The following is a 12,308-nucleotide window of genomic DNA, read 5'->3' as shown; positions in this document are numbered from 1 at the left end:
CAATGGGAATGAAATTTGCTCATTTGACATGCCCCAGACTCTCTATGCAGACAATGTCACTGATGCTACAGATGACATGATAATAGTATCTCTATGGGGACATCAGGTCCAGGAACCCTGTCCCTATAACTATGGACTTAGGTGCCCCAGGATCATTGTGATTGACACTTTCCTACACAGAGCTCTGTAGCCAAGAACAGCAAGGTAAGTTCTTCCTTACGGTCAACCTCAGGAAAAAACACAGGACAGATGCACTCTCCAGCAGGAGAGAAACCCAAAGCTGTGGCTGTGTAGCAACACTGGGCAAAGTAGATCATAATTCTGCTTTGCTCTGAGCATTTCCATCCATCATCTTGCTTGGCTGGGAGGGTGAACATGTGCTGGGGAGTGTATTAGAGTAGGACCAGAATATTTAGGTTCACTGAAAATATTTGTGTCTTAGAAATTCAGACAATGGGAGAAAGAAGAATGAAGTCTATTTGAAACCTGAACCAAGTTGCAGATTTCAGAACCACTGAGATCCCCACCCATGTCAGAGTAACACATTAGGGTCGGGTGTGAATACAAGTGAAAAAAATTATGTGCAGAGTTTGGGATAGAATTTAAAAATCTTGAAATATAAAATAAGTTCCAGTACGACACACATACACGCACTCATAGAAAATCAGGCTACAATATAACCATATATTTTATTTTCTCAAATCCCACTCCAGTTTGATGCAATCATCCTATGACTTCTTGAAAATTTTTCTGAGTTATTTTTCAGTGTTTTTTCTATATTGCGTGTTTGTATTTTTACATCTAAGTGAAAACAAACAAAAAGAGTAAAAAGACCTTTATCCTTTTGGAACCTGAAACAGCAAAGAATGAGAGAAAAAATTATTGAAAATAACACTAATTTTTTTGAGTCTAAGTAGAATTTGTGACTGTTAAAATATAACTGTTTATTCTTCCTTTTTTTACTTTATTCCCTCATATCAGTAGGGATGATAAGTGATCAAAATAAATAAATACAGTAACCTCTGCAATAATGATAGTTTCTACGTGTTTTAAAGGAGCACTTTGTTTCAGCCATTTTTGATCAACAATTAATGTGAAACCCACATAGGATGTTCACACCACTTTTATAAACTATATTCTATATTAATGCGTACTTTGCTTTTAATGAGAAATAGAGGCACAGAGTAGTAAATAAAATAACACTGTCTGCACTAAGCTAGTAAGTGGATGATCTTGACACAGAATAAAAGTTTTCTGGTCCCAGAGGCTGGGCTCCTAACAAACTGCTCTGCTGCCTCTACTCTCAGTTCCTCTTAATATCCCCATAAAACAGTAATAAAACAAGGTTCTAAGAGCTCAAGGATGAGTCCCAATGTCTCAGCAACAGACAGCAGGTAGTCAAGGCTGAGACCCAGATCCTGTGAATGCAATGCTGACGTTAACAACTTATTCACTGTGCTGCTTCCTGTGTAATTCAAAAAGTAGATTTATAAGGTGAACCCAATTTTCCTGAAGAGTGTGGAATTCTATTGACTCTGGAATTTTGTTTAAAATTTTCATCTGCACCTAAAATTACTTCTGGAATCTATAGCAATAATTAAGATTTTTGGTTGTGAAAGTCATTACCATCTCAGCCCAAATAAGTCAATGCTAGTGTTTTCTGTTTTTATACAAAAATTTCTTTGTCTCTCATAAGGGATCAGATGAAATGACTTTAATATGACACCAATATGTGCTATGGGTTATTTGGAGCTGAGATGCCTAGCCTGATTCTCTTTTGTAAAACCCAGAGCAAAGTAAAAAAGTCAGACAACATTTAGGTAAACAAACAAATTTTTTTGTGTGTTGTCAATATACAATGTGGTTGATTATTGTGGCCAATTACCAAAACCTCCCTCCCTCCTCCTTCTCCCACCTCCTTCCCAAAAATCTCCTTTCTGTTCACTTGTCATATCAACTTCAAGGAATTGTAATTGTTGTGTCTTCTTCCCTCCCCGCCCCCACCTCCCAGGTTTTTTTTTTTTTTTTTAGCTCCCACAAATAAGTGAGAACATGGGATAATTCTCTTTCTGTGCCTGACTTGTTTCACTTAATATGATTCTCTCTAGGTCCATCCATGTTGTTGCAAATGGCAGTATTTCATTCTTCCTTACAGCTGAGTAGTATTCTATTGTGTAGATGTACCACAATTTCCGTATCCACTCATCTGACGATGGACATTTGGGCTGGATCCAACTCTTAGCTATTGTAAAGAGTGCTGCGATGAACATTGGGGAACAGGTATACCTTCGACTTAATGATTTCCATTCTTCTGCGTATATTCCCAACAGTGGGATAGCTGGGTCATATGGCAGATCTATCTGCAATTGTTTGAGGAAACTCCATACCATTTTCCATAGAGGCTGCACCATTTTGCAGTCCCACCAACAATGTATGAGAGTTCCTTTTTCTCAACAACCTCGCCATCATTTATCACTCACAGTCTTTTGGATATTAGCCATCCTAACCGGGGTGAGATGGTATCTCAGTGTGGTTTTGATTTGCATGTCCCGAATGCTGAGTGATGCTGAGAATTTTTTCATATCTGTTGGCCATTCGTATATCTTCCTTTGAGAAATGCCTACTTAGATCTTTTGCCCATTTTTTAATTGGGATACTTGGTTTTTTCTTGTAAAGTTATTTCAGTTCCTTGTATATTTTGGATATTAATCCTTTGTCAGATGTATATATTACAAATATTTTCTCCCACTCTGTTGGTGGTCTTCTAACTCTGTTAATTGTTTCTTTTGCTGTGCAGAAGCTTTTTAGTTTGACATAATCCCATTTGTTTATTTTACCATTGGTTGCCCATGCTTTGGGGGTCATATTCATGAAGTCCGCGTTTAGTCCTATTTCCTGAAGTGTTTCTCCTGTTTTCTTTAAGAAGGTTTATTGTTTCAGGGTGTATATTTAATTCTTTAATCCATTTTGAGTTGATTTTAGTATGTGATGAGAGGTATTGGTCTAGTTTCTTTCTCCTGCATATTGATATCCAGTTATCCCAGTACCATTTGCTGAAGAGGAAGACTCTTCCCCACTGGATAGGCTTGGTGAGTTTGTCAAAGATCAGATGGCTGTAGGTGTGTAGGTTGATTTCTGGATTCTCTGTTCTGTTCCATTGATCAGTGTGTCTGTTTTTAATGTCAGTAGCATGATGTTTTGCTTCTTATAGCTTTGTAGTATATAGTTTAAAGTCAGGTACTGTTATGCCTCTGGCTTTATTTTTTTTTGCTCAGAATTGCTTTGGCTATGCGTGGTCTTTTGTTATTCCATATAAATGTCTGGATAGTTTTTTCCATTTCTGAGAAAAATGTTATGGGAATTTTGATGGGGATTGCATTGGATTTGTAGATCACTTTGGGTAGTACGGATATTTTCACAATGTTGGTTCTTCCAATCCAAGAGCATGGGATATCTTTCCATCTTCTTGTATCCTCTCTAATTTCTCTCAGCAGTGGTTTGTAGTTCTCATTATAGAGAGTTTTCACATTCTTGGATAACTCAGTTCCTAAGTATTTTATTTTTTTGGTGGCTATTGTAAATGGGCAAGCTTTCTTGATTTCTCTTTCTTAATGTTCACTATTGGAGAATAGAAATGCTACTGACTTTTGTGTGTTGATTTTGTATCTTGCAACTTTGCTGAAATCATTTATCAACTCCAAGAGGTTTTTTGTAGAGGCTTTAGGCTGTTTAATATATAGGATCATGTCATCTGCAAACAGTTTGACTTCATCTTTTCCAACCTGGATGCCCTTTATTTCCTTCTCTTCTCTGACTGCTCTGGCTAGTACTTCCAACACTATGTTGAATAGGAGTGGTGAGAGTGGGCATACTTGTCTAGTTCCTGTTCTTAGAGGAAAAGCTTTCAGATTTTCCCCACTCAGGATGATATTGGCAATGGATTTATCATATATGGCTTTAATTATGTTGAGATACTTTCCATCTATACCTAACTTAGAGAGGATCTTTGTCATGAATGAATGTTGAATTTTATCAAATGCTTTTTCAGCATCTATAGAGATGATCATATGGTCCTTGTGTTTGATTTTATTGATATGGTGTATCACATTTATTGATTTGCATATGTTGAACCAACCTTGCATCCCTGGGAGGAATCTCACTTGATTGTGGTGTACAATTTTGTGTATGTGTGGCTGTATTCTGTTAGCTACTATTTTATTGATGATTTTTGCATATATATTCATCAAGGGTATTGGCCTGTAGTTTTTTTTTTTTAGTTGTATCTTTACCTGGTTTGGGTATCAGGATGATGTTTGCTTCATAGAATGAGATTGGGAGTATTGCCTCTCTTTCAATCTTTTGGAATAGTTTGTAGAGAATTGGCATCAATTCCTCTTTGAATGTTTGGTAGAATTCTGCTGTGAATCCACTGGTCCTGGGCTTTTCTTTGTTGGGAGCCTTCTGATAACAGCTTCAATCTCTTTTGTTATTATAGGTGTGTTCAGATTTTCTATATCTTCTTGGCTCAGTTTTGGTAGCTTGTGTGTGTCCAGAATTTATCCATTTCCTCCAGATTTTCAAATTTGTTGGCATATCATTGTTTATAGTAGTCTCAAATGATTCCTTGTATTTCAGAGGTATCAGTTGTAATATCACCTTTTTCATTTCTAATTTTTGTTATTTGGATCTTCTGTCTTCTTTTTTTAGTTAGCCATGCTAATGGTTTGTCAGTTTTACTTATCTTTTCAAAAAACCAACTTTTTGATTCATTGATCTTTTGTATCATTTTTTGGTTTTCAATTTCATTAAGTTCTGCTCTGATCTTAATGATTTCTTTCCATCTGCTAACTTTGGGCTTGAATTGTTCTTGTTTTTCCAGTTCTTTGAGGTGAAGTGTTTGGTTGTTCACTTGCCATCTTTCCATTCTTCTGAAGTAAGCATTTAATGTGATATATTTCCCCCTTAGTACTGCTTTTGCAGTATTCCACAGATTTGGTATGATGTATCATTGTTTTCATTAGTTTCAATAAATTTTTTGATTTCCTGTTTGGTTTCTTCTTGGACCCATGTGTCATTAAGTAGAATGCTGTTTAATTTCCATGTGTTTGTATAGTTTCCAGAATTTCGTTTGTTATTGATTTCTAATTTTAATCCATTGTGGTCTGAAAAATTACATGGGATAATTCCAATTTTTTTGAATTTGTTGAGACTTGATTTGTGACCTAATATGTGATCTATCCTGGAGAATGATCCATGTGCTGATGAGAAGAATGAATATTCTGAGGTTGTTGGGTGGAATTTTCTGTAAATATGTGCCAAGTCCAATTGGTCTAGAATGTTGTTTAGATCTTGTGTTTCTCTGCTGATTCTTTGCCTAGATGATCTGTCTGATATTGACAGTGGGGTGTTCAGGTCCCCTGCTATTATGGTATTAGTGTCCATCTCCTTCTTTAGATCTAATAGAGTTTGCTTTATAAATCTGGCTGCTCTGACATTGGGTGCGTATATATTTATATATATATATGTCTTCTTGATAGATCAATCCTTTTATCATTATGTAGTGACCCTCATTATCTCTTTTTATGGTTTTTAGTTTAAAGTCTATTTTATCAGATATAGGAATAGCTACTCCAGCTCATTTTTCATGTCTGTTTGCATGGTAAATCTTTTTCCATCATTCCACTCTTAGTCTATGTGAGGTTTTATAGGTGAGGTGGGTCTCTTAAAGGCAGCGTGTAGTTGGGTACTCCTTTTTTATCCAGTCAGCCAGTCTGTGTCTTTTGATTGGGGAATTTAAGCCTTTTACATTGAGTTGTTATTGAAAAGTGTTGATTTACTCCCAGCATTTTATTGATTTTTGTTTGGATGTCTTAAGTGTCTTTTGTTCCTTTCTTTCTGATTTACTGTTTTTTGTTTTTTGGTTTTTTTCTGTATTTCTTGGTTTGGGCTGTAGATAGCCTTTTTTTGTTTTCTTTTCTTTTCATTGATGCCATTTTTATTATACTAGTGGGTTTTAATTTTTCTTGCATTTTTATTGCAGTGGTACTTGTTTTTCAGGAACCAAACCCAGTACTCCCTTGAGAATTTCTTGTAAGGGTGGTCGTGTGGTGGTGAACTCCCGCAGTTATAGTTTGTCTGAGAAATATACTATTTGCCCTTCATTTCGCAAGGATAGCCTTGCAGGGCAGAGTATTCTTGGCTGGAAATCTCTGTCTTTTAGTATTTTGAATATATCATGCCATTCCTTTCTGGCTTTTAGGGTTTGTGATGAAAAGTCTGATGTTAGTCTGATTTGGGCTCCCTTATAGGTGATTTGATGCTTCTCTCTTGCAGCTTTTAAGATTCTCTCTCTGTCTTTGAGTTTTGCTAATTTGACTATAACATATCTTGGAGAAGACCTTTTTGGGTTGAATACGTTTGGGGATCTTTGAGCTTCCTGAATCTGAAGATCTGGGAAGTTTTCTGCCACTATTTTGTTGAATATGTTTTCAATGCAATCTCCTTTTCCTCCCCTCTGGAATACCCAGTACTTGGATATTTGACCACTTAAGGTTGTCCAAATCTCTCTTAGATTTTCTTCAATGTTTTTAATTCTTTTTTCTTCTTTTTTTTCCCTCTGCCTGTATTATTTCAAACAGCCCATCTTCAACATCAGACGTTCTCTCTTCTGCTTCTGCAAGCCTGCTGGTTGAACTCTCTGTTGTGTTTTTTATTTTGTTGAATGAATTCTTCAGCTCAGCAAGCTCTTCTACATTCTTTTTCCGGGCATTGATTTCCCTGTACATTTCTTCTTCTCAGGTCCTATATACTTTTCCTCTTTTCATTGTGTTGTCTAGCTGAGTTTTCTTGCATCTCATTCAGTTTCCTTAGAATTATCACTCAAAATTCCCTGTCAGACATTTCAAGGGCTTCATGTTCTATAGGATCTAGAGCTTGAGAGTTATTACCCTTTGTTGGTGTACTTTCTTGATTTTTCATATTTCTGGTATCTTTCCTTTGATGTTTAGTCATTGTGGCAAGGGATTTCACAGTCCACTGGTTTGACACTATTGTCTGGCTAGGATATTGCTGGAGCTGCCAATTTGGTATGGCTGCCTCAGTGTCTTCTTGGTTGGCCACTAGTGCCTTGGGTGTGTGGTAACCTCAGGTCTTGGGCCTCTCTGGGGAGCCACCTCTCTGGTCAGCCTACATTCGGCCAGGCTGGGGATGGAGTCGGGCATTGGTGGCAAGACCTACCTGCTGTGTTGCATGCCAGCAGTACAGGGCATGTGGTCTCTGCTGAGCTTCCACCTCCCCTGCTGGACATCTCCTTACTCCATTTGCACTTGGCCGGGCTGTGGATGGAGTCTAAAAAAACAAATTTAAAACAAATCTGTGCAATGGGTCCTATTGTCACACTGTCTATCTATTTATTTATTTACTCATCTATTTATTGGTGTGGACTGAGGACAGCTGGAGACAACTCAAGAAAAGATCTTCAGGATCTGACTGAGCATTATAAGTTAAGACCAGGGAAATTGTTAAAAAATAAAATTCTTTACCCACTGACAATTTTATCTGTAATGAAAAAAATATCTGAGGACATTTTAGGGTCATCTGTGTAATCACAGTACTATTAATTTTTTCAAGATATTTTGTATTATGTCCCTCTGATGAATAATTTTAAGAGCTCTCAAAAGCTGACAATTGTTTCTCTTGCTATTTTATTTACATAAATAATTTTATAATTAGCATGTTAATTTGCATTCTTTTTTAACTTTTTTAATTGAAACATAATTTATTATACATATTTAAGGAGTACAGAGTTTACTGTCAATATTTGTGTACAGTATGTGATGATCAAGTCAACATTATTAGCATGTTCATCATCACAAATCATAATTACTTTTTGTGTCCCTTACCCAATTACTCCCTATCACCCCTCCCCCTCCCCCTTTCCCACCTCGAGTAGCTATAGTTCTGTTCTCTCCTGAAAGTTCAATGTTTTACTCTCTCTCTCTCTCTCTCTCTCTCTCTCTCTCTCTCTCTCTCTCTCTCTCTCTCTCTCTCTCTCTCTCTCTCTCTTTCCTGCTCCCATTTATGAGTGAGGCCATACAGTATTTATTTCTAAGACTGGCTTATTTCACTTAACATGATTTTCTCCAAGCTCATCCACGTTGCTGTGAATGGCAGAATTTCATTCTTGTTTATGGCTGAGTAGTATTCCATTGTGTATATATACCACATTTTCTTTATCCAGTCCTCCATCAACAAACATTTAGGTTGGTTTCATATCCTGGCTATTGTATATGAACATGGGAGTGCAGGTATCCCTTTGACATGATTATTTCCATTCCTTTGTGTATATACCCGGAATATGGATTGCTGGATCATAGGGTAGTTCTATTTGTAGTTTGAGAAAACTCAATACTGTTTTCCATAATGGCTGTACTAATTTACAGTCCCAGCAACAGTGTATGAGAATTTCTCCACATCCTCACCAGAATTTGCTATTCTCAGTCTTTTTTATAATAGCCAGTCCAGCTGGGGTGAGGTGATATCTCAGTGTGTTTTTGATTTGCATTTCCCTAATGTTGAGTGATGTTGAGCATTTTTTCATGTCTATTAGCCATTTGTATGTTTTCCTTTGAAAAATGCCTATTCAGCTCCTTCACCCATTTTTTAATTGGATTATTCATTTTCTTACTGTGAAGTTGTTTGAGTTCCTTGCATATTCTGGATATTGATCCCTTCTCAGATGTATAGTTTGCAAATACTTTATCCCATTATGTAAATTGTCTTTTCATTCTGTTGATTGTTTCCTTTGCAGTGCAGAATCTGTTTAGTTTGATATAATCTCGTTTGTTTATTTTTTTTCTTCTGTTTTTTGTGCTTTTGGAGTCTTATTCATAAAGTCTTTGCCCAGTCCTACTTCCTGAAGTGTTTCCACTATGTTTTCTTCTAGGAGTTTTATAGTTTCAGGTTTTATAGTTAAGTCTCTAATCCATTTTGAGTTCATTTTGGTATATGGTGAGAGGCATGGGTCTACTTTCATTCTTCTACACATGGATATCTAGTTTTCCCAGTACTGCATACTGAAAAGGCTGTCCTTTCCCCAGTGTATGTTCTTGGTGCCTTTGTTGATGATCAGATGGCTGTAAGTACTTGGGTTGTTCTCTATTCTGTTCCATTGGTCCATGTGTCTGTGTTTATGCTGGTACCATGCTTGTTGGTTATTATAGCTTTATAGTATAGTTTGAACTCAGGTAGTGTTATGACCCCAGTTTTATTTTATTTTATTTGCTCAGGACTGCTTTGGCCATTCGGGGTCTTTTGTTGTTTCATATGAATTTTAGGATTTTTTTTTTCTGTGAAGAATATCATTGGTATTTTGATGGGGATTGCATTGAATCTGTAGATCACTTTGGGTAATATGGACATTTTCACATTATTCTTCCAATCCACAAACATGGAGTGTCTTTCCATTGTTTGGGGTCATCTTTAACTTTTTTAAGCAGTGATTTGTAGTTCTCACTGTAGAGATCTTTCACCTCTTTGGTTAATATATTCCTAGGTATTTTATTCTTTTGGTAGCTATTGTAAATGGTATTGCTTTCTTGATTTCTTTTTCTCCTCATTTGTTGTTGGTGTATAAGAACGATACTGATTTTTGTGTATTGATTTTGTATCCTGCAAATTTACTGAGTTTGTTTATAAGCTCTAGGAGTCTTTTGGTAGAGGTTATAGGTTTAGGTATATATAGGATCATGTCATCTGCAAATAGTGACAATTTGATTTTGCCTTTTCCAATTTGGATGTGCTTTATTTCTTTCTCTTGCCTGATAGCTCTGGCTAATACTTCTAGTGCTATTTTGAATAGGAGTGGTAAGAGTGGGCACCTTGTCTTGTTCCTGCTCTTTAAAGAAAAGCTTTCAGTCTTTCCCCATTCAGGATGATGTTGGCAGTGGGTTTGTCATACATGGCTTTTATTGTGATACTTTATTTTATTGAGATACTTTCCTTCTATACCTAATTTGTTGATGGTCTTTATCATGAAAGGATGCTAGATTTTGTCAAATGTTTTTTCTGCATCAATTGAGATAATCATATGGTTTTCACTTGCTTTTATTGATGTGGTGTATCCCATTTATTGATTTGCATGTGTTGAACTATCCTTGCATGCCTGGGATGAATTCCACTTGGTCATGATGCATTATTATGACAGGAAGAATGATCGTGAATTCTAATAACAGAAAAGGACATTCTTGTCTTTCTCTTTTTTCACTTGCTGGTTTACAAAGTCCATATTAATTTCAAGCTAATATCACCATGTTGTAGAATAAGACAGACATGGTTCCAAAGTTCATGGACCTTACATCCTAGTGGAGAGTTAGAGTATAAAAGTATATAAGAACATATACAAAATTATAATTGCAAAATGCAATTGATGTCAATGGTATTTTTCCAGGTTGAGCCCCTTCTTTTTGATACGACAGCACTGCTTTTTGCCAGAGAAGAAAAGACCAAAATTATTTTAGTAGACAAGATAAAGAGGAAGAGTCCTGACACCTGCATTGTCACAGCCTGCTCTTAACTCCAAGCTGCTCTAAAGTTCTCTCCATGTCTTCTCAGAACAATGCCCTTAAAACTGCAGGGGAAGTGGCTCTAATGACTATCTTTCTTTTTCAGGTTTGGGTTGGTACTCTGGCCAATGTCATGGTGTTCTTTCAAAATATATCTCCAATCTTGTTTGGCCTTAGACCAAGACCCATACAGGTGATTCTCACTCACCTAGCTGTGGCCAACTCCTTGGTTCTTCTCTCTATTGGAATTCCCCACATGACGGTGGCTTTTGTTCTAAGGAAACCCCTGTCCAGTCTTGGTTGCAAACTTGTCTATTACATCCACCTAGTGGCTCGTGGCACCACCCTGTGCTCAACTTGTGTCTTGAGCAGCTATCGGTTTCTCACTCTCATTCCTGGGAGACCAGACAGGCTGATATTCAGAGGAAGAACCCCCAAGGCCATGGGTCCCTCCTGTTGCACCTGCTGGATGTTCAGTGCCTTAATGAATATCTATGTTGCCATGAGAGTCACTGGTCCACAGGGCACACACAATGGTACTGATGCTGAAGGCAAGTGGTTCTGCTCATCTTTGAGTATTGGTGTGGGCACACTCTTCCTACAGTCAGGCCATGATGCCATATTTATCGGCCTCATGGTCTGGGCCAGTGGCTCCATGGTATTTCTCCTACAGAGACACCACCAGAAAGTACAGCATATTCACACCACCAACCACTACCACAAATGCTCCCCAGAGACCAGAGCCACTCACACCATACTTATGCAGGTGGTCACATTTGTCAGCTTTTATATTCTGCATTCCATTTATGCTTTTTATATCATTGCTTTTGTGGACTCTCGTCTAAGTGTATTACATGTCACTAAAATAATAACTTCATGTTTTCCCTCTGTTTCCCCTTTGCTGTTAATCTTTAGGAATCCAAGGCCTTTTAGTTTCTGCTCTTGAATTGTTGGAAACCACTCTATAGTGACAGAAGGTAAATATATAAGTAACAGTTTCCATAATAGCTATAAATACAGTCATCTCCTGGTATTCATGGGGGATTGATTCCAGGACCTCTCACAAATACCACAATTCATGGATGCTGAAATCCCTAATATAAAATAGTATAATATTTGCATATAAGCCATGCACATTCTTCTATATATGTTAAATCTTCTCTAGATTACTTATAATACCTAATAAATGTAAATGCTATGTTAATAGTAGTTATGCCATATTGTTTAGAGAACAAATAGAAAAGGAGTCTATTTATGTTCACTACAGACACAATTTGTTTTGAATATTTTTGATCTACAGTTGGATGATGTGGATACTAAGGGCTGACTGTACTCTATTAAGTAACCATTTATTAAGAACTAAATTTTTTCATGAAGCCACAATAATCTTAGGAGGTCATTTGATACTTCTGCCTTATTAGGAAATCAGACAGTCTATACATGAAACTACCAACTCAAAAAATATTCATAACGTTATTAAGGAAACAAGTTTCCCCTCAACCAGTGGAGCTGACTAAAAGAAATCTCTTTTTCTTAAAAAAATATTTAAATATTTTCTTAATATGGATATGATTAATTCCTGATATAAATTGGTACATAATTGTGAATTGGTTCAGATATAGTTTATTACATCTAAGAGCTGGGGGGGAAATTATTTCAGAGAGAAATATAAGATACCAGGAAGATGAAAAATATGTTTTACTACATTATTTGATATCTTTATTTCACTCAAGTTTTCCAAGAAGC

The 12,308-nt window shown here is 36.7% G+C and overlaps 1 protein-coding gene across 1 annotated transcript; it reads left to right on the top strand.

The window, feature by feature from the left end:
• Nucleotides 1-10,599: 10,599 nt before the first annotated feature.
• LOC134371628 (vomeronasal type-1 receptor 4-like) lies at nt 10,600-11,508 on the top strand. Its single transcript, XM_063088471.1, has one exon. The coding sequence runs from the start codon at nt 10,600-10,602 to the stop codon at nt 11,506-11,508; it is 909 nt and encodes a 302-aa protein (XP_062944541.1).
• Nucleotides 11,509-12,308: the final 800 nt, after the last annotated feature.

Source organism: Cynocephalus volans, chromosome 3, assembly GCF_027409185.1.
Source record: "Cynocephalus volans isolate mCynVol1 chromosome 3, mCynVol1.pri, whole genome shotgun sequence".
Lineage (NCBI taxonomy): Eukaryota > Metazoa > Chordata > Mammalia > Dermoptera > Cynocephalidae > Cynocephalus > Cynocephalus volans.
Note: the sequence above shows the minus strand (reverse complement) of the source record. Positions and strands in the feature narration are given on the sequence as shown.